Source organism: Drosophila eugracilis, unplaced genomic scaffold, assembly GCF_018153835.1.
Source record: "Drosophila eugracilis isolate 14026-0451.02 unplaced genomic scaffold, ASM1815383v1 contig_1765, whole genome shotgun sequence".
NCBI lineage: Eukaryota > Metazoa > Arthropoda > Insecta > Diptera > Drosophilidae > Drosophila > Drosophila eugracilis.
In genome coordinates this window covers 5,122,508-5,148,280 of record NW_024572605.1, presented here as the reverse complement: position 1 = coordinate 5,148,280, position 25,773 = coordinate 5,122,508, and the positions used below count along the sequence as shown (strand labels likewise).

Genomic DNA, 25,773 nt, shown 5'->3' with positions numbered 1-25,773 from the left:
GCACCTCTATAGCCCTATTGCGTTTCCAGAAATAAGTATAGTAAGTATTAGGTTAAGTAAAATAAGTATTTTGAACATAAGGAAGTATTTTATGTTGTATGCTATATTTTAACGTAAACACAATTGGAATTTACAATGCAAATTTGCTATCGTGTTGTACTTGGAATAAAAGCATTGATATCTATAAAATTATTTATTATAAACTTAATATTATCGGTAAAAATAAAACGAAAATGTATACGATAATGTTATCATTTGACAGCCCTTTTTAAAAATAGTGGCCACATCAGCGAAAAAATATGGTATTGGCGGCGGTTAATTTGTTTTGAAAATTCCAAGATCAAGTCCTTTTTTCGATCATTAGAGCTCATCTAGGAGCAGGGAGCCCTTAGTTCAAGTCAACCAAGTCCACAAAATAAATTAGTACCCACTCCGGTCCAATTGGCCCAACAAAACAATAACGCGGCCGACGTGGCAACACTCGCTTGTTTTTCATTTGACATTGAAAGGTGCTCGCGAATTCCAGAAAGGACGTTGGAAAATCGGCAGCCGCTCATTACCTATCAATAGCAAACACGGCGAAGTTGTGGCGCGGTGCTCTGGAGATTTGCCGGAGCCAGATAAAACCAACGACCAGACGATTAAGTAGCCGGATCCGCGTTTATAAGTGAAGTTTCGCGATTACTTAAAACAGTTCACCAGTGCTCTCTTTTCCGTACGCTACAAATTCCTCTCGAGCTCTAACGAGACCACCTTCCCGCCTCCTTCTACTCCACATCTACCTCCTGCTTGGGAAAACTAAAGTACGATGGCCGGCCCACTTCCTCCACTCAACCAAGAGGCAGCTTTCCAGAAGCTGCAGGAGTACTACGATTCCCAGGGCAAGGACCTCAACATCAAGGATCTGTTCGTAAAGGACCCGAAAAGATTCTCCAAATACAGGTGGGTTTATCCAGAGATTTCGTCTACAAGGGTTAGAGTTACGTATGTAGCAACCACATACATACAAACATCCCCACTCGTTTGTGTATCTCCCATCGTTTATTCATCGAGTTTTGCCACTCTCACTTTCACCATCGGCTCTCGAGTGTCGTCGCCACTCGATTTGTCCTTGCATAAGGTCACAGTAACGACCTCCGTTTCGTACTCGCTTTGAGGTCAAATGTATTTTGTTTGCTTATCAGCCTTCGCCTGCACACCCAGAACGATGGGGAGATACTGTTGGACTACTCGAAGAACCGCATCAATGACGACGTCTGGGAGCTCCTCCTCTCTTTGGCCAAGGTTCGGCGCGTGGAAGCCGCCCGGGACGCCATGTTTTCCGGCCAGCACATCAACATCACCGAAAATCGCGCCGTCTTGCACACGGCTCTGCGCAATCGCGGCACGGACCCCGTCCTGGTTGACGACAAGGATGTTATGCCCGACGTACGTGCCGAACTTGCCCATATGAAGGAGTTCACCAACAAGGTCATCTCCGGTGTGTGGCGCGGCTGCACCGGTAAACAGATCACGGATGTGGTTAACATTGGCATCGGTGGCTCCGATCTGGGTCCGCTGATGGTCACCGAAGCTCTGAAGCCGTACGGTAAGGGGCTCGTATCCCACTTTGTCTCCAATATTGACGGCACCCATCTGGCTGAGGTTCTCAAGAAGGTGAACTACGAGACGACCCTGTTCATCGTCGCTTCAAAGACCTTCACCACCCAGGAGACTATCACAAACGCCACCTCCGCCAAGACCTGGCTTCTCGAGCATTCCAAGGAGGTAAGTCGATTAAAAGACCGCCCACTACTCGAACGCTTACATATTATTCCATCGATTTTAGTGACCTTCACTGATAACGCTTTACAGTGAAGATAATTCTACTAAAAAGAATGATTTTTCTAATCATTTTAATTCAACATTAAAAATTGGAATTCAATCTTATTTGCTAAATTTTTATTTCCAAAATCAAACATATTTATGCTTATATTTTTCTTTACAGCCGGAATCCGTTGCCAAGCATTTCGTTGCCCTTTCGACGAACAAGGAAAAGGTCACCGAATTCGGCATTGACAGCGCCAACATGTTCGGATTCTGGGATTGGGTGGGCGGACGCTACTCCTTGTGGTCAGCCATTGGACTGTCTATTTGCCTGTCGATTGGCTTTGAGAACTTCGAGCAGCTGCTGGATGGTGCCCATTACATGGATAACCATTTCAGGACGACACCTTTCGAGAAAAATGTAATACCCAGCTTAGTGTGTTATTAATAGCTAATATTATTGACATTCCAATTTCATTATTAGGCTCCTGTAGTCCTGGCTTTGCTGGGTGTTTGGTACTCCAACTTCTTCAAGGCGGAAACACACGCTCTTTTGCCCTATGACCAGTACTTGCACCGCTTCGCCGCTTATTTCCAGCAGGGCGATATGGAGAGCAACGGCAAGTTCGTCAGCAAAGCGGGTAAGGCCGTCAAGTACAGCACAGGTCCGATTGTTTGGGGCGAGCCAGGCACCAACGGCCAACACGCTTTCTACCAGCTCATCCACCAAGGCACCCGCCTGATCCCCTGCGATTTTATCGCCCCCGCCCAGACGCACAATCCTATTGCCGGTGGCAAGCACCACAAGATCCTTCTGTCGAATTTCCTGGCCCAAACGGAGGCTCTCATGGCCGGAAAGACCGTCGACGAGGCTCGGGCTGAGCTCACCAAGGCTGGACTCTGCGGCAACGAGCTGGATAACTTGCTGCCCCACAAGGTGTTCGTTGGCAACCGTCCGACCAATTCGATTGTGGTGAAGAAGGTCTCACCTTTTACCTTAGGCGCATTGATTGGTACGTCTGACTGGTCAAAGTCTCAAATACAAATTAATTTCAATTGATTTTTCAGCGCTCTATGAGCACAAGATCTTCGTACAGGGCATTATTTGGGACATCAACTCGTTCGACCAGTGGGGTGTTGAGCTGGGCAAGCAGCTGGCCAAGGCCATCGAGCCGGAGCTGGATCACTGCAACGAGGTCTCCACGCACGACAGTTCCACGAACGGTTTAATTAACTTCATCAAAGCCAATTGGAAGTAATCATGTCCGGCTATTTGTTGAAAATTAAAATGAAATGTTGACACAAATGCTCTAATTGTTAGTAGTTTCTGAGCCGTTATTGAGTAGCCTCTGCCTATGTATACCCGAGCTACAAACCCCCTGTTATTTGGCACATTATTCAACTGTATTTATTAATTGGAAATGTTTGTTTGCTTGCGTATCGATAAAATCTCATGTCGAAACTATACCAACAATTGGCTCACCCTATTCGTTGTTGCACGTAGTTTAAAACCACAAATAAAATTTATGAATTCGGTGTAGAAAACGTGTGTTTGGAAAACAATTGTAGTTTAATTTCTTGCGGTACGACAACCGAGGAATTTCCTTTAAAACTAATATGGGAGGGACTGGCTAGTTCATGGATTCATCAGAGTCTGTGTCTGCGTTATTATCGTCGGTCGCTAGATCGTCATCCGCCGCCAGCTCATCGTCCGAAATACTCTTCGAGCTGCCTTCCTGATCCTCCAGGTCGCTCCAGTTAGTTTCTGTCGGCAGCGTATCATCGGGAGCATCGTTTGGCTCGTCTACAAGCAATAGGATTGATTTTTCGAATCTTGCTTTTGAATGTGTTCGTGAATAACTCACCTGGGTCCTCGTCCAGAATCAAGGCGTTGGTATCGTTGAGATGATTGTCCGCATTACGCTTCATCTGGTTGATTATTAAGTTCACACGCCCCGTTATTCTGAAAAGAATAGAAAGAAGGCATTGAAAATTTTACTTAAAAGTGCAAAGGAAATACTTATAAGAAACATATACAAAATCTGACTAATAACCGGACTAGATAAATTTGTTTGTACTGTTTAAAAATGGACCTTTTAGCCACCGATGGCGCCAGCTGCAATGATCAAACCACCAGTTCCCATTACATAAAGACATCGAATCAAAACCTTATCCCGGGCATCGGACCAGGAAATGCGCTGCCTATAGCCACTATACCCAGCATCGCAAGCTTTATCAAACTATGCGACAAGCCGGTCTGCGATGACGCAGACATACAATGTATTGTGGACCTGGTCAATGGAACAATCTGTGAAGCACTGGCCATAATCAAGTCCGATCCACGCGGTCTCTTTTGTTACAAGTTCCCAAAAAAGGTGAAAATGTCCTCCGTCAGTTTGGTCTCTTCGGCATACACCGACACCATGGTGGCCAATGTAGAGTCGGATACCTCAATAACTAATCATTTTACGGGTAACCTCGGCACTGCGGTGGATTCCGTGTCCAGTGGCTTGGCGCGCAAGATCTTGACCATCGGGGATTTTGATTACTCCAATGCCATCGCCGACATAAGAGACTTTGTCAGCCGCTGGGAGCTGTCACCGGACACTAAGTGCGTGGTGATCAGCAATCCAATTCGCCACGAGGTACCTATTAAGGGAACGATTCTATTTGTGGATGCCCATTTTTCCAGGCCAACACCCCGGTGTCCAAACCCTTTAGCCGTAGCTAAGGTGCGATTCATCATTACCGTGTCCAAGCTTTTACTGAAACACTATCCGGTGATGATCACCTATCGTTTTGAGGGCTACAACACGCTCTATTACGGCTTGGGCGACCGCTGCCTCAACTCATTCACCTTTCAGCGCTTCTACATCGATACAATCCTCCATGTCAAGCTAACATTCTTCGCTGCGATCTCAGAGTGCCGTCACGGCACCATCGAAAACCCTAAGCATAATATCAAGACAAAAAAACCGAAAAAGGCGACCAATTGATTTACCATTGTCATTATAAATCCATTACTTTGTTGTCTTTAAATTTCCCCCAAATATACTCACTGTAATGCTTCCGACAGACAGTGCATTCTCTGCTCCGCCACGCCGAGGCAGACGCCCAGTTTCTCGCGAAGTGCATCCTTGTCCTCGGACATAAGGACACTCGTGTGAGTGGAGGCAAGCACGTGCAACCAGCGCAGGGCAGAACTGACACTGGAATGGAACATGGAATATGTCATAATCTAGAAAAGGTTATTCTTCCTTAAAGACTCACTTTGCATGCTTTCCTTGTAGCAGGATAGACAGTTCGTTGACCAATGGGCTGACATATTCGATCGGCAGTCGATCCAACGTCAACTGTATCGTCTCTGTATCCTGCGTGCTTAGAACGGCTTGTATCATCCTAAAAACAAAATCCATTTAGGAAACATATAATGTTAATTACTACAACTTTTCTTACGCCTGATCCTTGCTGTGTAATGCCTGCATTAGAAGCTGCGTCTTGCTTTGCGTCAGCAACTTGCCTCCGCTCAATTTGGTTCCATGGATTTTTAGATGCTGCAGTCGAGCCTCCATTGGTACATCATTCTGCACCTTCTTTTGTGATATGGGCAATGCACTGTTGTACTCTACGTCCTTCTTGCTCACTATCGGCTTTTGGACCTTGGTGGCCGCCTGGTAACCCAGCTGTTCCTTGCCCTTCTTTTTCACATACAGCTTCTTTGGATCGGCGCGTACGATAACGTTCAATTTTTCGCCATAGTTCGGGGTAAAGCGTTCAAATTGTAACTGCTGGCGACTGCCGTAGCCAAAGAGGATTTCATGTGACCTATTTGAATCGCTCACAAAATGAGCCGCCACTGCTAAAATGGGCTCCACAGTCTCAGCGCCATCGGACACAATTTGCAGGGATACCTTCGGCTTTACGAACTTTTCAGCGGATAAGCTGTAAACGGTGTGATTTGTTAATAATTCTTAATTTCTATCGTCATTAGTCTTACTTGTTAACGTTGAGCAGGTAAATGTGAATATTGCCATTTCGCGTTACACTAGCCACACGCAGCTGACCATCTTCGCGCACTTCGCTTGCCAGACAGTATGCCAAATCTTCCATGAGCAGTGTGCACGCGGATGCCTTGTTCTTTCCCTTCTTTTCAACCTTCCAGAAGCAGATAACGCGTTCCATCTTAGCGGTGGTCAGTACGAATTCAGTGCCATCTGTACTGCTAACGCTACTAATATTTCTAATTTCACCCGAGTGACCCGTAAAGGTTTCCACCAGCTCCTTCGTCTTGACATCGTACACTTTCAGTTGGCGGGAACCAACTGCCAGTGTGCGACTCTTTTGCAAATATGCTATGTTGTGTGGCTTATCAGGCCCAACCTGCCATTCGTCGATGGATCGTTCCTCCGCCAAGGACCAAACGAGCACCCTGCAATCCGCGCCCACGGTGTACAGGTGTCCAGCGTTGTCATAAGCAATCGAAGTAACCAGTCCATCATGACTGTCGCCACTAAGGGTCCGAACAATCTGCAACGATAGATGTTAAATGATATTTTATTTTTACTAAGGCAGTAGTTTTCACGTACCTTTCCCTCTGCTAGAGAGTATATAGCCACTGAACCTTTAAGCGTTCCGAGAGCAATATGAAGCTGCTCAATTGGGGTATCCTGTGACTGCAGGCTCTTTCGCGACTTCTTAGGCCGAGGGGATCCCAATGAAACCCACGTGAGGGCTGTGCAAGGCCCGGATACCTGAAGATTCGGCGTAAACTCCTGCTTAAGTGTGTTCGTCTCCGTGTCCCATATCCGTAGGATGCCCGTCTCGTCCACCGAGGCAAATAGTTGGCCACCATTGGGCGAAAACCCCAACACGTGCTTCTTGCCCAGCGACATGGTTTTTTGTTTTTAATTAGGGATGCGCGCGGGCCTGTTAATGTTTTACACTGATCACGCACTCTGCACACTAAATTGACGTGTCTCACGCACGACTATCGTGTATGAATATTTATCTACAGACGCTAACCATACCCTCTTATTAAATGTTATAAGATATTATGAATATAATAAATAACTATGTTATTATAAAAAAGATTATCCTAATGTATATATATATATTTCTTTTATTATTAAACTTTATTATTTTGGTGTAGTATTAAAACTTCCTTAATATTTTTTTTTCCGAAAACTTGATCATTTTCAATTTTATTTAATAACTGAATTTCTTTTATCCTTGTGCGTAAGGCAACATTATAAATTTTAATCTTAATCTTTAAATATCCTTGATATCGAAAATTATTTCTGTTAAACCTAAAAATATAATTTTTTAATAAAATATTTTCCCAAAAAGTAGCAGTCACAGTTTTGAATTATCGATAGCCAAGTCCCATCCAGAATGTTCGCGGCCACTTTGAGGTTATAACTCTAGCTGGAATTTACCGACTGACTCCGTGAGAAATTGAAATCTGTGTACAAAAATGGCTTTATCCGTTCCCAAGGCTCCCGGAGTGTCGCAGATGCTTAAGGATGGCGCCCGCGTAAGTGCAACAAGGGGGTGGAGCACATAAAAAATTTCGCCGGGCATCGGTTTCATTGAGATATAACTGAAAATGAAAACATGCCGTTTGGGGTGGCGCGTGATTAGTCATCCTAATGGATGGGAGGCCTACATATGAACGAAAAATGACTAATTTATATATTTCCTTGTATCCTTAGATGTACAGCGGGCTGGAGGAGGCGGTGTTCCGCAACATCAGCGCATGCAAGGAGTTCGCACAGACCATGCGCTCCGCCTACGGGCCAAATGGCATGAATAAGATGATTATCAACCACATTGAAAAACAGTTTGTGACCAGTGATGCCGGCACCATCATGCGGGAGCTGGACGTGGAACATCCGGCCGCCAAGCTGATAGTCATGGCCAGCCAGATGCAGGACGCAGAGGTAGGTGATGGCACTAACTTCGTGGTGGTCCTAGCCGGTGCTTTGCTAGAGTCCGCGGAGGAGCTGCTGCGTCTTGGCATCACCACAGCCGAGATCTCCGATGGCTATGAGAAGGCCTTGGAGAAGGCTCTGGAGATCCTGCCCACTTTGGTGAGTCACAAGATTGAAGACTACCGCAACGTGGAGAAGGTTAAGGAGGTACTGCGCACCTCGATCATGTCGAAGCAGTACGGTCAAGAGGACTTTCTTAACGATCTGGTGAGCAAGGCTTGTGTCTCCATTCTGCCCGATGAGGGCACCTTCAATGTGGACAATATTCGCATCTGCAAGATCTTGGGCAGCGGGCTGACCAAGTCAGAGGTAGTTCGTGGCATGGTCTTCAAGCGTTTCGTTGAGGGCGATGTGACCTATGCAGAGAAGGCCAAGATCGTGATTTTCTCCTGCCCCGTTGACATAATACAGACTGAGACCAAGGGCACCGTGCTGATCAAATCGGCCGACGAGCTGTTGAGCTTCTCTTCCGGTGAAGAGAGCCTCCTGGAGAGCCAGATCAAGGCTATTGCCGAGACCGGTGTCAAGGTGGTTGTGGCCGGCGGCAAGGTCGGTGACATGGCCCTGCACTTCCTGAATAAATACGGTCTTATGGCCGTGCGTCTGAACTCTAAGTTTGACCTTCGACGTCTGAGCCGCTCGGTGAATGCCACCGTTCTGCCGCGCATCACCACGCCCAGTCAAGAGGAGTTGGGTTACTGCGACAAGGTCTGCATCGAGGAGCTCGGAGACACCACAATTGTGGCCTTCAGGTGGGTTGATCAATGGAATAACTAAGTGAAAGATCGTTACAATTTATTCCTAAATACTTTTCAGGAATGAAGGTAAGGACTCTCGCATTGCCACCGTGGTTATTCGTGGAGCCACCGACAACTTTATGGACGATATTGAGCGCGCCCTGGACGACGCTGTCAACAACTTCAAGTGCCTGACCCGCGATGGCCGCTATCTTCCTGGAGCTGGAGCCACCGAAATCCAGTTGGCCACTCAGCTGTCCGCCTATGCTGATACTTTGCCGGGACTGGACCAGTATGCCGTGCGCAAGTTCGCTAACGCTCTAGAAGTCTTCCCCAAGGCTCTGGCCGAGAACTCCGGTATCAATGGAACGGACATCGTCAACCAGCTTTATTTGGCACACAACTCAGAGTCTGGAAAGACAATCGGCTTCGACATTGAGGCGGAGAAGGCCAGCACCATCGACACAACGAAGGCAAAGATCTTCGATCTGTACCAGGCCAAGTTCTGGGGACTCAAGTACGCTGTGGGCGCTGCCGCAACTATCTTAAAGGTAGACCAAATCATCATGGCTAAGCGCGCCGGAGGTCCCAAGCCGCGACAGGCTGCCGGCAGCGATGACGAGAGTTAAGCGGTTCCTCTGTGATTCGCACTCCTTTCTACTATAACTAGTTTCTCCCTGCTCCTACAAAGAGTGCATTGTATTTTCATAAATGAGTCCCATGGAAATTATAAATTTCATTAACCACTCTCACACTCACCCACATACACAGCCATGCACACAGTTTCTTGTATTAATAAACTTAACTTACGAAAACTGAAAAACAGGATTACTTTTCTTAAGGATTTTCGAAATAAAACAACGAATTTTTTTCGCACCGAACCCGGTGCCACCGCTAGATAACAAATCTAAGTTAGTTATCGCCATTTATTTTTGAAATTTTAAGCAAACGATTATTCATTTTGTTGAGTACAATACATATTTCAAATGCTTATTCGCAAGATTACATTTCAATAATATTTGTGAGGACTCGTCCTCGTTTGCGTCGCAAAAGATTTGTATTAATTTTCGAATAAAATACGATCTCGTTGTCGCTTTTCAATTGAAGTGAATAAAACGTGTTAAAGTGTATTCGATGATAATGATCTTGAGTACGTGTGCTGATGATGTTCTTTAATTTTAAACAATGGTACCTTCCGTTTTTAAGTTATATAAATATGCCACTTCAGGGGACAGGATCGAGCCATCCGTGCTCCATTGGATAGTTCGGCTGTCCCCCGGCAAATATAAGATGATCAACTTAAAAGTGTCCACGTTAAGTGTCCGTTAAATCGAAAACTGTTCTATACGGAATGTTTAAGCAGGAATGTGGGCAACCGAATCAACTGCAGTTTAGATTTATGGTGACCCCCAAAAACACCTTTCGGACAGGCGATTTTGGACCGCATTTTGCTGTTTGCTCACGACAGCAAACTGAAGCTCAAAACCTTGTATACAAGTTTGAGAATAGAAAAATGATCTCTTCAAAAATGTGTGATTCTTACTGCACTCTGTCCGAATTTTGCAACGTTATCAACTAAAATCACCGCCAATTTCAAATTACTGGTTAAATGCAACATTGGAAGAACCGATCAATTAAATTAAATTTTATTTATTTCCATTAAAACCAAACTGTCATCTCCGATTTGAATTTGACAGTTTGTCCAGATGAAAATGCTTAATTTTGAATGCAACATGTAGATATGTACGATTGTGTGTGCTTTCCGTACAGGATAATCATTTCTTATCATTCCAATACCGTACAAGTATGCCCAATACCATGTTAATTGTACAAAAATAACTTGCTTGTGGTTGTTACTGTTCTCTCATGCCAATAACAATTTTAATTAATTACGCTCAACAGATTTAAGTGAGTGTGTTATTATGGAAAATTAGTGGTTTAAGTGAGTGTTGTATAGTGTAAGAGGATCTTTCTTGAAAGATGTGAAAATCACACATTCTTATGGCCATTTTCGTTAAACTGGAGAAACTAACAATTTTCTGATTCTACGGATCGGTGTGGTTTTATTTAAATAACAAGTTATGAATAGAATAAATCGGTCTGTGGAATTCATTTCTTTTTATTGGATATTGGCTTGGAACGCCGTATGAATTAAAATTCAGAAACTACTTTAAAGAGATAAATATTGATTATATCTTTCGATTTATTATATGCTCAAGTCGCGTTACTGCAACGATTTGTAATATATATTTTTACTAAGAAAAACTGGATAATAAACGCACTAAATATTGCGATAAGTTCAACTAGCTTGTTGTAGCTTGGGTAGCATTTCTGCTCCGTATTAAAGCTATTAAAGTAATTCAATAAGATATTTGCATATATATTTGCTGTTAGTGGTTTCAATCCACCCGGAGATGGTTAATAAGCTTCAAAATACATACATTTTCAAATACAACTTGTTCTCATTCTTCTTAATCTCGTCGCGATATTTCAATCTCATTTCAATAATTATAACAGATATATCTCGAAATAAGAAGGCAAAATATATGTATTTCTGTTTCGGTTGAGTTTACGTTTATTGATAAATTTGTATGTCGGATTACGTTCTTGATAGTTGTTGTATATAGATATAGGTGTGTTTAACGATTTAGGTAGAGTAGTAGATGCTTTAGTCAGCGCATAAATTGTCGTTATAGTTGGGATATTCGCGTACATTGACTGCGTTACTAACGGGAAGGAAACAACTTGATATCTTTGGAACAAATGCTTCGATTTGGATTTCATTTTGAATTTGGGCTTCTATTTTGGGACATTAATTGTTAACGAGAGTGGTACACATTGATATATCGGTGTATATAATATTTAAATATATATTCCTTGCAATTGGAATTCAAACTTCTTGTAACTATATTGCTTATGACAATCGTAGTTATTGTGGCTTTTACACAAAGATATATATTGTTCCAAGTGGCGTTGACTGGTACTGGTAAAGTACTCCACACACATTCGCATCTTAATCCATCTTGCTAAACTAAAAATAAACTAAACGTCCGCCGGCGATCCTCCTTGACTCCTTGGCACCAACGGACCACTTCCCCACACTCATGGGGACATCCTCCTTAGAGGACGGTGCAAGACGACTTCTCGCGGAACGGATTCACCTTCTGGCTGGTGAACCCGGTCAGAAGGTAGTCCTCTTGCTCGTGCTCGGTGATGTACTTCATCATCTTGGCGCACGACTCCGAGATGGTTTGGCGATCAATGGCCGCCTCACGACGCAGCTGCTCCACGACGACGCGCTGCTGCTGCAGGGATGATGACATTACGTCCATGATGGCTGTCTCGGAAAGGCCTATGGTTGAAAAGGTTCTCAGTGTTACGGATACTGGGAAATGCAATTACAGGATGGTGGGTGTGTGCTTGTGCTTGTGTGGCTTCGCCTTATGGCTTGGGCTTGGGCTTATCTTATCTGGGTATACTGGTTTGGATGGATCTTAATGGCTGGCTGCAAATAACAAGTTTGATTATAATGTAGTTAAGATATCTGTTTTGCTTTTTAAGGCTTTTCCCACACGAGTACAACATTGAACAGGCGACACAAGACTATTTTATATGTATGAATGTATGCAAAATATTCCCGATTCTAAGATAGAGATAGCTGTTAGAAAGATTTAGTTAAATGTTTAGTCATAGGCGGAGAGTTAGGATAGCTGGTGAATCACTACACATATATATTTTTTGGCACATGTGAGCCCAGGCAGGCATTAATTTAATCGATCGAATTGCTGATTAACATTCCAGGCTTACTGGAAACCTTGACACAGACAAGTGTAAGGCAATATACTGGGAAAGAAGGCGTGTACGGTGGGCACCACTGCACATGTTATGCACATGAAACACTCTGCAACTATTTGGAAACACCCATAATTAAAGTTTTTTATATAGGAATAGTAGAATGAGAACACACACAAACACACGAAAACATATTGCGCTGTGTGGTTAACATAGGGATTAAAGTGGGAAAGTGAAGATTTCGACGGATGCACACACAACACACAACTATATTGGCACACTATTAGTTAATTACCAGCTCCGATCTATATGCTTTTTTTAAATCTCGAACGCTACGGGTCAAAATCGAATAAAAGTTGACGAATTAAAAGTGGATACACACCCAAACTAGGGATGTGCCTGGTTTCGATAGTTAACACGCGTGATTTTGCCCGACTGTTATCTCTAATATTGGCTGCAGAAAAAAAACATTCAACTTAGCCCACGTTTAACTCCATGTTCTCTGCAAAATGATGGCCAAGGACAAGGGGCTGGTTGTAGCCGGAACGGCAGCTCCTGTGCCGGCTACTGTTGACCACGAGTGGTCCGCAGAGGAGGAGCTGCAGTTGTTCCACGCGATGGAAGGTCTGCGCCCAGTCGGAATCAACAAGCACTTTTACATGTCCTGCATTGCACAGCGTCTATCAAAGTCCCTGAACCGCGAGATGCCCAGCGAATTAATTTGGAGACACCTGGGTACCATGTACAAATTAAAGGAACTGGACGATCTCGAGTCGCTGCCCTTTCCCAATGAGGAACGCGAGTTCAGTCTGCCGGAGCACGATTACGGCACGCTACAGAGTAAGAAAACAGTGGAGGTAAATGCCAGCGAGGAGACTGGAGAAACGCATCCGGCAAGTAATATCCCAGTCACAGAGAGCAATGGCAAAGGTAAATCTTTAATCTGTAATCAACTTTCATTCCTTAACTTTAATTTTTACAGCTCCACCATCAACCAAAGCGCCGGTACCGGCGAATCCCACAAAGGATTCCGAAAAGAAATCCGTCTCTAAGCCACAGGAGTTGCCCAAGCGTCCGGCAAAGCGCACCCGCGGATCCATGTCTAACGAATCTATCAGCCCCTCGACCACTCCACCGCCAGTGCAGAGCAACAAACGCCGACGCATCTAGGTGCTGCTCACTCGAAATGAACGATTGTTATGACCCGTTTAGTTTACTAGGTTTACTGTAATATATTAAAAGGATTTATTCTTCGAATTCGTTATCCTCCTCATTGGACCCGTTATCATTGTCCTGCGCAACGCCCTCTGTGGCCTGCATGTTGTCCAGCAGCGATTTCAGAAGGCGCCTGTTTAGGTGATCTGTCTGCGTCAGTTCCCGGACTGCTTGGGGAGGAGCATCAACATCCGCAGGCACCGTTGTGTCCCCAGCTGGAGTTGGAGTCTCGGCCATGGCTTTAATGTGCTCCAAAACAGGCATATTTTGCATTTATTTGCCTTTTCTCCAAGAGGTTTCTGTTTGCTGTATGACACACTCTATTTTTCCTAGTCGCAGATTTGGTCACACCCAATATGTGCACTCATGAATATATCGATATATTTTTTCGTTTTACGTCATCCCTAGTCACAGTTCCACCCCTAAATCGACCCAGATCCAATTGGACAGATTCTCCCGCTCGAATTTAATTTAATTAAAAAATATAAACAAAATCCATTCCAATGTTTGTGCCCGAAACAGAAGATATGCTGCCCAGATCGGCGCCCAGACCAAGTGCAGCAGTGCCTATGGGTCATTCAAATGATATTATAGGGCCCACAGTGCCGGAGGTGTCCATATTGTTTGGCCAACCGCCGCAGGATCAACATCTGCAGATGCAGCTCCAGAAACCTCAACAGGAACCATCTCCTCGTGTTGCACCAACTTTCGCGTCCTGGAAGAAGCAAATGCTACCCCGGGTGAACTTCTCGCCCATCCTGGCCACAGAACTCGGACCAAGGACTCCTCCTAGCAACAACAGCCCATGCTCCTCCAAGGAACACATCATAATGCCTCGGCATCGTAACTACTCAAACGATGCACCAACGAGTACCAATCACATTTCCAGTAATTCTGGAGGGTATAACTCAGAGCCCAAGCACCAGGTTTATCAGTCAAGGCGCTTGTCCAGCTCATCCAACTCTGACGTACTTACAATCTGTGCTGGTACACAGACCGATTCGTTTAACTTTTCCCCTCAGCGCAATTTGCTTCCTTCAGTGGTCTACTCAGACATTGATGTCAGCAACCTGGCCAACAAAACCGACCTAGCGGCACTAGTTTCGCTTTTGGAGTCCATGCGTCAGGAACAACAGCAGTTGAGGAATCTGTGCGAGCTGCTTTTAGAGCAACAACAAGGTGCGAAACCCGAAGCTGTCTGTAAAACCAGCAGGACAACTGCCAGCCAATGTGATATTTTGACTATCAACAATGGTGCGTAATTCTAAAATCTGCTAGTATCCCATTAAAATCATCTTTATTACCAGTCAGACGAGTATCACCAATTATACAAGATTACATAGCAGAGGAGAAGAAACCACTGCCTTCACCAAAAGCTCGTGCGATTCCGCAATTTCAATCTCCTCGGCCCAACCCACCTATGGCTCAATCTACAGGGTATCGCGCCAATACCCCGCAGGCTAAACGGATTCCTCAACTTGCCAAGCCAAACACCGAGAAGAGCATGGTGATGAACGAACTGGCACTGAAGTACTTACGACAACCCGTCGACGAGCTGATGAAAGAAATGCGCATAGGGTCTTCTCCAAAGTCAACTAATCCAGAACCGCTGCGTCAGATCGACAATGTCGCCCATTCACAAAGTCCTAACGACATTTCAAATGCTTCATATAAGTACCTAAAGAAATACCGTTTGCTGCCCGAGGAGCAACTGGAACATGGGCTCCCTCAATCTCCGATGGCGACAACTGCCTCACCGCAACAAATGCAACTAGACTTAGAGAACATAAGGAACCAGCCAAAGTTGTTGTAAGAGCAAAGCCCAGTTTTTGTTTTGTTATTTATGCGAATGTCTAGTTGCGATTCAAGTGGAAATATATTTCAATACACGGAATAACATTGATCTGGCAATCCCAGCCTACACTTGCAAACGAAACACCACATTTTGCTTAAAAAACACAATAGACATTCATATTTAAAGACACAATAAGTATATAAGTTTAGTGAGCTTGGCTTTAGAACTGTCCAAAATAGAAGCTCTAGCGCAGGACCAACTGCAGCTCGGAAGCGGATTGCAGAAGAACCTTCAGTCCCTGCATGAATCCAGCACACTGCGCAAAGTCTGTTCCGAAGGCAATGCGCGTGTGGATTTCCAGTGCATTGGCATAGTCGGATATTTGAATGTACTGTATTATTTGATTAAGATATTGCACCGTTGTTGGAGTTAACTGGAGGATACGAATTTTATATTAGCGAAAATAATACGGGTTATCCTTACCAGATTACTTACCTTTCCATCTCTTAAGCAGTCGTAGAGATTTTCCAGTCTCTTTACAACATCAACAAACTTTCGTTTTGTTCGCTAAAAACAATAATACGAAGTTAGTAAAGTAATCTTAATCTATAAAAATAGGAGTTTATACTCACCGGATCGTTCGTTGCGCCCAGGCAACGGTTCTTCAGCTCCTCCAGCACCGTCTGCAAGTAAATGTACTCCTCGGGAAGTGGGGGCTTCTCCTTTGGAGGCTCTGGCTGTCGCTGCTGCTGGATAGGAGCTGGCTGCTCGGTATATCCAATTGTCTGCTGCTGTCCTTGCCAGTTCTGCTGCTGGGGTGCTCCCTGATTTGGAATTCCCGATGGTAAGTTTAGCTGCTGTTGCTGAGGCTGAAGGTACGATTGCTGAGGCTGCTGTTGCTGGGGATTGTTGTTGAAGGCAGCTGGGTTATAGTACGCATTAGGCACTCCTCCAGGTGGTGCATTCTAAAAGAGGTTCCCAATTAGTAGACGTTTTAAAGAAAACTGTTTTATTCATTACCTGATATTGAGCGGGATCCACGTAACCGTTTTGATTTTGATTGGGATCGACCGGGAACAGTGGGTGAAAGATGGCTGCACTTGGCTCAACCACTGGCTTAGGCTTTGGCTGAAAAGAAACACAAATTAGATGTAGCTTATAATATCTATTATAAATTCTTACCGCCCGCGATGATTTTAATGCAGGGGGATCATTCCAGCCGGGCGGTGGTGTGGGATTGCGTTGCACATTTTGGATGATCGGGGGCGCAGCTTGTGGCGGCAAAGTCTCAATAGGGTTTACACCGGGCAGGAACTGATTTTGCTGAGCTCCCAAGAATGGCGAAGGGTTATATGGTTGGGCAGACGCAATTGGATTCGTATTGAATGCGTTGCTGTTGTAAGTTGGTACGCTCGCGGGCTGGGGAACAGGCCCAGGAACTACTCCGCCACCAAAGGGAACGGCAGATGGAACCGGGGCAGGTACTGGATTGTATGGCATGCCGTAGGAACTGGTTGGAGCTGCCACAGATGGATCCAGTACGTATTTGGAGCGCCCAGAAAGACCAGATCCTCCAGTTGATGGTGCTCCTGCGGCTGGTGGAGGGCCACCCGAGGAACTGGCGTTACTTAGTGGTCGTGGTGGCTGAGCCAAAGGCTCTGGCTTGATGGGTTGCGGATTAAATATTTGCGGCGGCGGTTGTTGCTGCTGAACTCCTGGATAGGCGGTCTGTAATGGAGGCACTGGTGCAGGCCAGCTTGGCTGGGCATACTGGTTTGGTGGCTGGCCGTACGGCAGGGGAACCGAGGGCTGCGGCTGCGAGAAAGATCCCCGACCTCGCTGCTGTTGGTAGCCAAGTGGAGCAGGAGCCACGGGTGCCTGTGGCTGGGAGTAATCTAGGTTAACAGCATTGTTGATCCGATCTTTCAAGCTTTGCAGCACATCGTTATCGTTGGCACTGCTGCCACCCAAAGTGGTAATGTACTGCAAAGCTGCAGTGAGAGCACCTTGGGAGGCAAGAAGACCGCCATATTCAGTCAAAAAGCCGGCAAAGCGACCTGCAAGATCCACGGAAATGCCTTGCTGCTCCAGAGACTTGCACATCAGCATCACCACCTCCGCCAGATCCTGCAGCTCTGTGGTGTTGGGCTTGTAAGCGAAATTCTGTTGTTCCAGTCGCTTCAACTGGTACCAGGCGGTAACCAGTTTGTCGATGCTGCCGGCGCATATGTAGCAAAGCATAGCATTGCGTGTGAACTCCGCGCTAGATGCGCATTCACTCAATAGACGATCGCCTAGACGCTCACAGATGTCCACAACTTTGCGCTCGCTGTGCTTTAGGGCGGCCACCAGGGCCTCCTTCCACGAGTCCACAGTGCATCGGTTGACGAAGTCCAGCCAGTCACGGGATACTAAGGCGGAGATCACGTGCGAGAGTTCGTTTTTCTGTTGCAGCAAATACCGGGTTTGAGTGCGGGTCAGGGTTTCAATGCCAGCCGTCGAGGCGATAATCAGGGCTTCCGGAATGCGCTGGGCTTCCAGGCAAAGTTCGACCGCAGCCTCTACATTGCCGGTGAGTATTGCTTCGGCAATCAAGCTATCCGAGTCTGCAAGAAAAAAAAACTGGATAAATTAATAAATGATTATCAGTCGAGGCAGAAACGATATCACGACATGAAAACATTGTTTCATTTTTATCTATGAAAGTAAAAGCTATAAGATTTCGTAGTATAGATAAAATGTAATTAACATAAGTGCAAATGTTAACTGCTGATTCTAAAAAACTAGCTTTACTTACGATCTCCGCTTGGAACCTTGAATTGCGGCCTCGGAGGAGTGGCAAAGTCGTTGTGATTTTGTGAGTCGATTGCACTTCCATCGAACTTGTTATCTTGTGTTTGCTGTATATGAAAATGACAAACCAAGTTAGATTTTTATTTAAATGGTTTCCAAAAGCTGCTATAAATGAATTCCTTCGAACGCGAGTTTTGAATCTTAGCTCTTACCGAATTATCGGTGCTATAATTTGTACTCTGATCGCACTCAACCTCCGAAGAATCGCTCTACAGCAATGGCATAGCATGTCGTATGTTATCGGATAGAAAATATACAAAGCGAGATGAACATACGTGGAGATTGATAGTGTACGCAATGCTTCTTTTTTGGAACTGATAAGACTGCCTTTTACTAGTACTTACATGGGTCAGTGTCGAGATGCGGGTCGTGAGCGTATCCACATCCGATTGCGAGTTTCCATCGGTTTCCTTGATAAACTTGTTGAACTTACTATCGATGTCGTCTTTGTTATAGCCTTAAAAAAATTAGTAAATTTAGTTTTTACCATTGAACCACCATTGAGTTAGCCTACCCAAGAGATTAAGCATTTCCTCTTTGGGATTAAGCTCAAAGTTCGCCTTGATAAAGTACCAGACATAACGCCCATGCTGGTCCGGTGTCTCGTCGGCCCTCTGCCGGCAGTATTCCGAGTAGTTGGCATCGACCAGAGAACGTTCCAAGGCATTAGCCCGCTCCACAAGAGCGGATTCGGTGGTCAGCTGCTTAACCTTAACAGTTTTCGATGTTCCATCAAAACTAACTAACTTGCCACCGAACTAAAAAGTTAAAAAACTGGTATATCTAAAGAAGCTATAAAGATGGACAATGCCAACTCACACCAAAGGCAACGCCACAGGGTCGCTTCATCCATTTTGGAGCATGTGCCAGGTCGTGGTAAACCACTTGTGTGGCCTGCTGGGGAATAGGCTCTTGGGCGAACTGATCCATACCCGGAAAAGAGTCAGCAATCTTGTTAGCGGTTTGCACAAGATGATGAGTACCTCCATGTAGAGAGTAAATAGACACAGCTCCCTCCAAACTGGCACTGGCAATCAGAGCCGGATTCCGTGGGCAGAACTGAACATCAGAGTACCAGGAAGCCGTGGTCGCAACTTCAGACAGGATTTCTCCTTCGGGAATCTTGGTATTGGGGTTCCAGCAATAAATTCGGTTGTCTTTACCACACGAAACCATTAGATCGTTGTCTTGTAGGCACCACGACATTCCCAACACTCCTCGCTCGTGAATCTGATATGTTTTCGCTGGAGCCGTTGCATATCGCAAATCCCACAGCTGCACCACAGGCGCCTGATCGTCTTCGGAGGCAAGCCAGACCTGTGTCGCCGCTTCTGGATGCCACTCGATGGCGTGCCACCGAACACGCGACTGCGAGTCTGAGAGCTTGATGATTTGTTGGCTTTTGCGCAGATCCCAGATTACGCATCGTGTGCTGAAGACGGAGGCTAGAATGTGCTGCACTTGTCGGTTCCAGGCCACGTTCTTCACGTCTTCTAACGGCTGGGTCTTGGCACCGGGGCTCATGCTCGTTTCCGGGTTGTTGAGGTCCCATATAAGGATTTCAGACTCTGAGGCGCAAGAGGCTAACAAGTTGTTTTGGAACGGATTAAAGTCTAGCCCGCTTACAGCGCCCGTATGCTTGTCTTGGCGTTTCAGCAGCGGCTCCTCCTTGCCTGCGAGGAGCTTGTCGGCTGAGTATATGTTGATCTGTCCTGCCTCGCAGCCGCCCACTATCAGGCCACTGGGATGTGGACCTACGGGGCTCCAGATCAGTTTTTGGAACCTGCCGAATGAAAAGCCGGTAAAATAAGCAACTCCCAGATTTATAGCACTTAAAAAACTTACTTGTACTGGCTGGCTACGCTGGCTTTAAGCTCCAGATCGTAAGTGGCATCGCTGAAGTTCGGGGAGTACAACTCCAAAGTGGAATTCGCATTGGAATCGAATTGTTGGGCGGCGGTACCGGCGGCGAGGAGAATTTGTTGCTGCTGTGCCGGCGACCAGGCAATGTTCACCGTCTTCTGCAGTTCCTTGATTTTCATCTTGCAAAGGCCCTTCGTACTGCCGGTGTAATTAAAGCAATTAAAATAAATAAATTTAAATATGATCGGTGGTGCAACATCAGAACGAAATTGTGTCACGTCCAATTGGAGTAAGCCCCGTCATCACTTTTTCCCTTTGGCTTCCCCACAGCAGATGTGGCCCAGTTTCGCCCACCGATCTTTAATTACATTTTATTATGCTAATTTTGCAACTTACACACAATTTTGAACAGAATTTATACTCGATTGCGCTGCAACGAGACTTTTTGTGCTTAAATTTAACTGGAAACTTTAATACTTTTAAGAACAAGCGGCCAGTGTGACCGCGATCTGAGCCACGCAATATACCATGGGACACGGATAAAAATACTATAATAAAATATGCAGAAGAAATATACCGTAATTTTTAACGGAAAAATTTGAATACTTTTTTCCAAACCTTAAAAAAATATATACACTTACGCTTAAACAGAATTACTAAAATTAGAAAATAAAAGTTCAATCCAGATTCTGAAGTATTTTCGATTATTCTCCTAGACCTATAGTTTTCTAACCAATCAATTACTTTTTAAAAAAGAATCGAATGTAAATCGCTTTATTATAGTTTTCATAAATATTAGCTATGTATAATACGCATGTTGTGCCTTCACTTATTTAGCCGAGGAAAGTGCCGAGACGCGCTGCTCAACCTTAGCCACCTTCGCGTTGATGGTCTCCAGATTCTGAGCAAATGTTTCCTGAACGGAATGGAGCAGTTCCTTATTGTTTACCAAGCTGGTGGTAATCGTCCCTTGCTTCTGTTCAATCTCAGCGATAATCTTGGCAAAATTGTTTGCTAATGGAGATTGTAAGAGAATAATTAAATGAAAACGAAATATGAAAAATATGTTTACCATATTTATGGAGGGCCTCAAGAGCTTGCATGCGTTCAATAACGTGCGGGAGTATTTCCACCACAGGCTCCGAGCGCTTAGCAATGTCGTATAATTCCGTGATTTTTTGATCCCGCTTCGCATCCTGGGCACTGCCACTGGACTTCTCGGCGATGGCATCCATCTTGCCGGCCAGCGAGGTCAGACGTTGCTCAATGGTATCCAGCTTATCTGGTTGTAGCAATGCTGCCTTAGTGCTGAGATGACGAACGGCTTCCAGCACATTGGTAGTATTAGTGGCGGCAGTAAGTCGGCTCAACTTGTCCGGTTGGGCGCCAACCACTTTCTCAAGCTGCGATAGGCGCTGCTCCAGGCTAGCTACTCGAGCAGTAGCTGCCAGATCGGTTCCAGGCGTTGGAATAGCCGTGAGAACGCCGGATTGCTTGAACTCCTCCACCTGACTTATAAGCGCCTTCACTTGTTTGCTGCCAGGTGTCTGTTCCTTGCCTAGCACTTGTTCTAGTTTCAGGGACTCTAGCACTTTTCGGGCTGTGCTGATGACCGTAGCCACCGCATCATACGATTGCTTTTCCTCATCGGCGACCTTGCGGTCCACCTGCAGAGCAGCCACCTCGTTCAGGAGTTCGTTCATCTCAATCTGCAGGCGCTGGCACTTTTGCACTGGTGTCTCCTTCTCGCCTTGGCCCACCAACTCGTATTCCCCAGATCCGCGAGCATCATATCCACGGCACACCCGGCGTCCAATACGATCAGTAAAGTCCACACTCCCCTCGAGAGTTGCTCCGCTGAACCGCTTGTGGGCGATGCTTGGCGAGATGTGCAGCCTCTCGATGGCCTCGTTTTCTGGCTCTTCCTCGTAGTAGTCGGATGTATCGGGCTCCGGGTCATCTGGAGTTTCAAAAACATCCGGCTGGTCATAAGCCTAAAGAAAACAGAAAGTAAGCAATTGACCAAAAACGAAAGCTTTCACGTCACTGCCATGGTGAGAAGATATTACTTACTATTCCGGGTAGATTCTGGAACTTGGGATCGGCCATTATTGTGGGCACGTCGACGGTGTTGTGCGGGACCCTTAAGAGACGAAATAGTTATTGTTTTTAGCCTTGCAAAAAGCCTTTTTTGCAACAATCTGATGTCATAAAAAAAGTGACCGCAAGTGATGGACAAAAGAATACCTATTTCGCTTTTTATAGGTTTTGGTATTTTAATTGTGGAATTTTAGTTTAAACCTGTATTTAAATAGTTTTAATTTTTAAGAGTTAAGAAGGTATATAAAAAACAAAAAAAGAAATAAATTAAAAGATACAGGGATACCCCAATTATTATTACTATTGTATTTATATATATCTTTTTTTTAAATCCAATTGAAAGTTTATTATATAGCTAAATATTTATAATGGTATTTTTTTAGATCATCTAGAATAGAGGCATGTACGGTCATACTGTGCTCAACACTATAGTTTAGGGGGTAGTTTTGCGGGCGGTGGGAGCTAGTTGGTTGAACTAAAAGTGCAAATTTCGCATCGGAGAACAATAGAATAATAATGTCTTGTTCGGAGTACGGATCGCACAGGTATGACGACCTGCCGCTTGAGGTGAGTATAATGTGTCAACGGACCGTCGCGGTCCCGTGACCAATCCATCATTTAGTTCGTATCTATATCTAACTATATACCTGTTAAGGCAGTCAGCTGATTTTGTTTTTTTCTCAATCCGCCCCCAGATTGTTTTGAAAATTTTCAGCTATCTTGGCTACTCTGACCTGCAGGCAGCAGGATCCACCTGTCAGAGATGGCATGCCGCTCTGGATCAGGCGGAGTTTAATATGCGCACGCGCGTCTGCTTCTCCAAAGTGGTGCTATCGGATCAACTGAGCCCCGGTGTGGATCTTATGCGGTGCGAGCGCCGCTTTCAGCACTTTATGTTCGAGGATGTGACTCTGGGACAAGTGAAGGAACTAATGCGGTTTATGGGCAGGACGGCCCACTCTCTAGCCCTGGACAATGTAGATCTTAACGACAAACAGTTCTACGGAATGCTGGGCGTCTTGCCCCATCTTCATTCGCTGTCGTTAAAGCGCTGCCTACCACTGTTCATGTCTGGATCATTCCTAGACTCTTACAACAACGCCTGCCCCGATCTGAACGACTTGGCTAGCAACCTGGCTGGAATCAAGGAGCTAACACTGTGTGAGAATCAGTACCTCACCGACGCCATTCTTATGCGTCTCACATCGTTCATGCCCAGCCTGGAAGTGATCAACATGTCTGGCTGCCACATAGCCTTTCACAACGCTATACATCGCAGATTTTACCCCGCCACTAGCTCCTCTGATCACGTTCTGCCCAGCGAATCGGTGCTGACCTTCAAGTTCATTCTTACCATCCTGAACCTGCAGCGACGCACTTTGCGCGTATTGGACTTTAGCCACACGCTGATTGGCCAGGCTTTGTTGGCCCTCTGCGACCTCAATCTTCAGCTTCAGCGTCTCTATTTGGCCGGATGCAGGCAGCTAAACTGCAACACTATCAGGAGCTTTCTGGCCACCCAGCCGCAGTTGAGCTCTCTGGATTTGTCGGCCACGATGTGTGTGAACGATGAGAATCTGGGCGCCCTGGTACAAACTAATCCACACCTGGAGCACTTAAAAGTGAACAGCTGCTTAAGCATCACAAATGCTGGCGCCATTCACCTGGCAAAACTAAAGCGTCTTAAAAGCCTAGACATCTCCAATTGTGACAACTTGACAAGTAGTGGCATTATCGAGGGCGTAGCTAGTGAGGAAAACCATGTTATGCAGGAGCTGAATGTGTCTTATTTGCAAATATGCGAGGAGTGTATCAAGGCCATTGCCAGTAATTTGCGCTGCCTGCGATCGCTGCACCTGAATAACTGCGTCAATGGAGCCACCGATGAGGCTATTCAATCGGTTATTGGTCAGTTACGTTGGCTTCGTGAACTATCCCTTGAGCATTGCAGTGGGGTAAGACAGGAAAATATAGTATATTAATCACTTTATTAACAATATCATGTTATATCCATTTAGCTAACAGATGCAGCTCTCACAGGCATTAACATATCCAAATTGGAGCTGAGTCGAAAGCAGTCGGGTTCGCAGGTGTCTTCAATGGAAAACTTCTATCCGCCGTACGCTAACACGTTGGCGGAACGAGACAGCCTGGCGGGATCACTGCAGTCCATCAAGATATCGCTCAGAAGCAAGGCCGAGGATGAAATTGTACGGGATGCCAGACGAAAACAGGCCATGCTAGCAGCCTACGAAATGAACCTAATACGCGAGGATGATTTTGAGGGTCACAACATACAGCAGTTGCGGGGATTACGGTCGTTAAACCTGCGTGGCTGTAATAAGATCAGCGATGTATCGTTAAAGTACGGCCTGAAGCATATTGAGTTAAGGCGGCTTATGCTTTCGAACTGCCAACAAATATCGCTGCTAGGAATGGAGGCAATGGCCAGTAGTTGTCCCTCTATTGAAGAGCTCGACCTGTCCGACTGCTACAACATTACGGACAAGACCATCCAGGTGGTTACTGCTAAATTGCCCCGGCTACGTGCCTTGCATATCAGTGGCTGCAGCCAGTTGACCGAACACACGCTGGACGCCATCATTACCAACTGCAGCTGCCTGCAGACGCTTTCCATCTATAGATGCCGAAGCATGTACACCGATTTAGAGGAGCGTCTGTCCGGCGTGAAGACATTGCGCAACCTGAACATGGACAATCTGACAAGTATCGATAACGCCGAGTTTTTCCGCCTGAAGAAGCGACTAGATTACTGATATTTCGCCGCCATTTTTATTGTCCTGATTTTGTACTACTTTCAGTTGTACAACTTCCGCTAGTCAATCGTCCCAGCCGCCGGATATTTTTATTTTTATCTAACGGCCCCCAGCAGCTGGGCTATAGTTGTGAAAGCTTTAGTCAAATATACAAACATATATACCGCAGATATAGACGAATTTGCATATATACACTCAATTTTACACTTACCGCACACATTTAGATTAGGAAAATTACAAGTCTCGATTGTAATGCAATTAAATTTTCATACGTAACGTTTGTCCACATTCAACTGTGATTTTTGTATGTTACGAAACGTAAAATAGGTGTAAACGATGGTAAATTATGTGATCAGTTGCCTCAATTGAAATTGTTTCCTTTACTGTTGAATGTTAGTATTGAGTTAATTCGTTGAAAGTTAAACATTTGTTAATTCGGTTTAAGTGAAAAACGCAAAAATATAGTTTTTATGATAAATCAGATATTGTTACTGTTATTTAATATTTTTAAACTGTCAATCGTTGATAACATAACATAGATTTAATAGGTCATTTTGTATTTGTAAATAAGAACACAAATGAATAATGGTTTTTACAAGAATAAACTAAAAGTAACTAAATAATTGAATGAATGTCTAGAACAATTTGAAGTTACATGCTTTATTGCATACGATCTAGAAACGAAATAGATACTAAGTAATTGACTGTTTTTACACCATTAAAAAGAATTAACATTTATTGAAAAACTTTTGCTCTCCTTTTGTAAATAATTCTACTAACCAGCATTACTTAATAAAGATTGATGTTAAATCGATAGAGCTTTACTTGATTTTGTCTATCAACGC

The 25,773-nt window shown here is 45.0% G+C and overlaps 11 protein-coding genes across 13 annotated transcripts; 6 read left to right on the top strand and 5 right to left on the bottom strand.

Moving 5' to 3' along the window:
- The first annotated feature begins 484 nt into the window (after positions 1-484).
- Positions 485-3,351, top strand: LOC108104496 (glucose-6-phosphate isomerase). Its single transcript, XM_017210610.2, has 5 exons — positions 485-942; positions 1,185-1,767; positions 1,988-2,227; positions 2,291-2,819; positions 2,875-3,351. The coding sequence occupies exons 1-5, from the start codon at positions 809-811 to the stop codon at positions 3,063-3,065; spliced, it is 1,677 nt and encodes a 558-aa protein (XP_017066099.1). The 5' UTR covers positions 485-808; the 3' UTR covers positions 3,066-3,351.
- A 6-nt stretch (positions 3,352-3,357) lies between these two features.
- LOC108104495 (WD repeat-containing protein 43) lies at positions 3,358-6,725 on the bottom strand. Its single transcript, XM_017210609.1, has 7 exons — positions 6,393-6,725; positions 5,804-6,333; positions 5,263-5,748; positions 5,077-5,205; positions 4,866-5,015; positions 3,672-3,769; positions 3,358-3,610 (listed from the first exon to the last, which is right to left on the bottom strand). The coding sequence occupies exons 1-7, from the start codon at positions 6,696-6,698 to the stop codon at positions 3,438-3,440; spliced, it is 1,872 nt and encodes a 623-aa protein (XP_017066098.1). The 5' UTR covers positions 6,699-6,725; the 3' UTR covers positions 3,358-3,437.
- On the top strand, positions 3,812-4,859 carry LOC108104497. The gene has a single exon (XM_017210611.2). The coding sequence runs from the start codon at positions 3,894-3,896 to the stop codon at positions 4,800-4,802; it is 909 nt and encodes a 302-aa protein (XP_017066100.2). The 5' UTR covers positions 3,812-3,893; the 3' UTR covers positions 4,803-4,859.
- A 476-nt stretch (positions 6,726-7,201) lies between the features above and the next one.
- LOC108104548 (T-complex protein 1 subunit theta) lies at positions 7,202-9,356 on the top strand. Its single transcript, XM_017210689.1, has 3 exons — positions 7,202-7,339; positions 7,518-8,548; positions 8,613-9,356. Exons 1-3 carry the CDS (start codon positions 7,280-7,282, stop codon positions 9,160-9,162), a joined length of 1,641 nt encoding a protein of 546 aa, XP_017066178.1. The 5' UTR covers positions 7,202-7,279; the 3' UTR covers positions 9,163-9,356.
- A 1,724-nt stretch (positions 9,357-11,080) lies between these two features.
- LOC108104551 (guanine nucleotide-binding protein subunit gamma-1) lies at positions 11,081-12,739 on the bottom strand. 2 transcript variants are annotated; one of them, XM_017210693.2, is made up of 2 exons: positions 12,621-12,739; positions 11,081-11,885 (listed from the first exon to the last, which is right to left on the bottom strand). In XM_017210693.2, the coding sequence occupies exon 2, from the start codon at positions 11,863-11,865 to the stop codon at positions 11,653-11,655; it is 213 nt and encodes a 70-aa protein (XP_017066182.1). In that variant the 5' UTR covers positions 11,866-11,885; positions 12,621-12,739; the 3' UTR covers positions 11,081-11,652. The 2 variants fall into 2 exon arrangements, with proteins under 2 accessions (XP_017066182.1, XP_017066181.1); XM_017210692.2 differs by having other exon boundaries at positions 11,081-12,038; positions 12,621-12,735.
- A 5-nt stretch (positions 12,740-12,744) lies between these two features.
- LOC108104549 (MRG/MORF4L-binding protein) lies at positions 12,745-13,582 on the top strand. The gene is made up of 2 exons (XM_017210690.2): positions 12,745-13,255; positions 13,308-13,582. Exons 1-2 carry the CDS (start codon positions 12,835-12,837, stop codon positions 13,493-13,495), a joined length of 609 nt encoding a protein of 202 aa, XP_017066179.1. The 5' UTR covers positions 12,745-12,834; the 3' UTR covers positions 13,496-13,582.
- On the bottom strand, positions 13,547-13,881 carry LOC108104550. The gene has a single exon (XM_017210691.1). The coding sequence runs from the start codon at positions 13,811-13,813 to the stop codon at positions 13,571-13,573; it is 243 nt and encodes an 80-aa protein (XP_017066180.1). The 5' UTR covers positions 13,814-13,881; the 3' UTR covers positions 13,547-13,570.
- An 85-nt stretch (positions 13,882-13,966) lies between these two features.
- On the top strand, positions 13,967-15,434 carry LOC108104573. Its single transcript, XM_017210726.1, has 2 exons — positions 13,967-14,794; positions 14,848-15,434. The coding sequence occupies exons 1-2, from the start codon at positions 14,044-14,046 to the stop codon at positions 15,351-15,353; spliced, it is 1,257 nt and encodes a 418-aa protein (XP_017066215.1). The 5' UTR covers positions 13,967-14,043; the 3' UTR covers positions 15,354-15,434.
- A 49-nt stretch (positions 15,435-15,483) lies between these two features.
- LOC108104572 (protein transport protein Sec31A) lies at positions 15,484-20,559 on the bottom strand. Of its 2 annotated transcripts, XM_017210724.1 has the most exons (12): positions 20,448-20,559; positions 20,034-20,249; positions 19,008-19,971; positions 18,703-18,946; positions 18,533-18,645; positions 18,341-18,397; positions 18,133-18,235; positions 16,518-17,941; positions 16,356-16,463; positions 15,968-16,300; positions 15,831-15,902; positions 15,484-15,768 (listed from the first exon to the last, which is right to left on the bottom strand). In XM_017210724.1, the coding sequence occupies exons 2-12, from the start codon at positions 20,228-20,230 to the stop codon at positions 15,580-15,582; spliced, it is 3,804 nt and encodes a 1,267-aa protein (XP_017066213.1). In that variant the 5' UTR covers positions 20,231-20,249; positions 20,448-20,559; the 3' UTR covers positions 15,484-15,579. The 2 variants fall into 2 exon arrangements, with proteins under 2 accessions (XP_017066213.1, XP_017066214.1); XM_017210725.1 differs by lacking the exon at positions 18,341-18,397.
- A 250-nt stretch (positions 20,560-20,809) lies between these two features.
- LOC108104445 (dynactin subunit 2) lies at positions 20,810-22,287 on the bottom strand. The gene is made up of 3 exons (XM_017210506.2): positions 22,125-22,287; positions 21,124-22,045; positions 20,810-21,065 (listed from the first exon to the last, which is right to left on the bottom strand). Exons 1-3 carry the CDS (start codon positions 22,158-22,160, stop codon positions 20,881-20,883), a joined length of 1,143 nt encoding a protein of 380 aa, XP_017065995.1. The 5' UTR covers positions 22,161-22,287; the 3' UTR covers positions 20,810-20,880.
- Positions 22,288-22,578: 291 nt separating this feature from the next.
- LOC108104474 (F-box/LRR-repeat protein 2) lies at positions 22,579-25,744 on the top strand. The gene is made up of 3 exons (XM_017210554.2): positions 22,579-22,718; positions 22,847-24,106; positions 24,170-25,744. The coding sequence occupies exons 1-3, from the start codon at positions 22,668-22,670 to the stop codon at positions 24,926-24,928; spliced, it is 2,070 nt and encodes a 689-aa protein (XP_017066043.1). The 5' UTR covers positions 22,579-22,667; the 3' UTR covers positions 24,929-25,744.
- Positions 25,745-25,773: the final 29 nt, after the last annotated feature.

Bases quoted from the DNA above. Each gene is read 5' to 3' on its own strand.
- LOC108104497 (XM_017210611.2), top strand. From the start codon at position 3,894: ATGGACCTTTTAGCCACCGATGGCGCCAGCTGCAATGATCAAACCACC.
- LOC108104548 (XM_017210689.1), top strand. From the start codon at position 7,280: ATGGCTTTATCCGTTCCCAAGGCTCCCGGAGTGTCGCAGATGCTTAAG. The intron at 7,340-7,517 runs GTAAGTGCAACA...TTGTATCCTTAG, and splicing joins TGCTTAAGGATGGCGCCCGC to ATGTACAGCGGGCTGGAGGA. The intron at 8,549-8,612 runs GTGGGTTGATCA...AATACTTTTCAG, and splicing joins ACCACAATTGTGGCCTTCAG to GAATGAAGGTAAGGACTCTC.
- LOC108104496 (XM_017210610.2), top strand. From the start codon at position 809: ATGGCCGGCCCACTTCCTCCACTCAACCAAGAGGCAGCTTTCCAGAAG. The intron at 943-1,184 runs GTGGGTTTATCC...TTTGCTTATCAG, and splicing joins AAAAGATTCTCCAAATACAG to CCTTCGCCTGCACACCCAGA. The intron at 1,768-1,987 runs GTAAGTCGATTA...TTTTCTTTACAG, and splicing joins TTCTCGAGCATTCCAAGGAG to CCGGAATCCGTTGCCAAGCA.
- LOC108104445 (XM_017210506.2), bottom strand. From the start codon at position 22,160: ATGGCCGATCCCAAGTTCCAGAATCTACCCGGAATA. The intron at 22,046-22,124 runs GTAAGTAATATC...TGTTTTCTTTAG, and splicing joins TCCAGAATCTACCCGGAATA to GCTTATGACCAGCCGGATGT. The intron at 21,066-21,123 runs GTAAACATATTT...AATCTCCATTAG, and splicing joins TGAGGCCCTCCATAAATATG to CAAACAATTTTGCCAAGATT.
- LOC108104495 (XM_017210609.1), bottom strand. From the start codon at position 6,698: ATGTCGCTGGGCAAGAAGCACGTGTTGGGGTTTTCGCCCAATGGTGGC. The intron at 6,334-6,392 runs GTACGTGAAAAC...CTATCGTTGCAG, and splicing joins ACTCTCTAGCAGAGGGAAAG to ATTGTTCGGACCCTTAGTGG. The intron at 3,770-4,865 runs GTGAGTATATTT...TATTCTTTTCAG, and splicing joins TGTCTGTCGGAAGCATTACA to AATAACGGGGCGTGTGAACT.
- LOC108104550 (XM_017210691.1), bottom strand. From the start codon at position 13,813: ATGCAAAATATGCCTGTTTTGGAGCACATTAAAGCCATGGCCGAGACT.
- LOC108104549 (XM_017210690.2), top strand. From the start codon at position 12,835: ATGATGGCCAAGGACAAGGGGCTGGTTGTAGCCGGAACGGCAGCTCCT. The intron at 13,256-13,307 runs GTAAATCTTTAA...TAATTTTTACAG, and splicing joins CACAGAGAGCAATGGCAAAG to CTCCACCATCAACCAAAGCG.
- LOC108104572 (XM_017210724.1), bottom strand. From the start codon at position 20,230: ATGAAAATCAAGGAACTGCAGAAGACGGTGAACATTGCCTGGTCGCCG. The intron at 16,464-16,517 runs GTAAGAATTTAT...GTTTCTTTTCAG, and splicing joins CATTAAAATCATCGCGGGCG to CCAAAGCCTAAGCCAGTGGT. The intron at 15,769-15,830 runs GTAAGTAATCTG...CGTATCCTCCAG, and splicing joins ACTGCTTAAGAGATGGAAAG to TTAACTCCAACAACGGTGCA.
- LOC108104573 (XM_017210726.1), top strand. From the start codon at position 14,044: ATGTTTGTGCCCGAAACAGAAGATATGCTGCCCAGATCGGCGCCCAGA. The intron at 14,795-14,847 runs GTGCGTAATTCT...CTTTATTACCAG, and splicing joins TATTTTGACTATCAACAATG to TCAGACGAGTATCACCAATT.
- LOC108104551 (XM_017210693.2), bottom strand. From the start codon at position 11,865: ATGGACGTAATGTCATCATCCCTGCAGCAGCAGCGCGTCGTCGTGGAG.
- LOC108104474 (XM_017210554.2), top strand. From the start codon at position 22,668: ATGTCTTGTTCGGAGTACGGATCGCACAGGTATGACGACCTGCCGCTT. The intron at 22,719-22,846 runs GTGAGTATAATG...ATCCGCCCCCAG, and splicing joins ATGACGACCTGCCGCTTGAG to ATTGTTTTGAAAATTTTCAG. The intron at 24,107-24,169 runs GTAAGACAGGAA...ATATCCATTTAG, and splicing joins CCCTTGAGCATTGCAGTGGG to CTAACAGATGCAGCTCTCAC.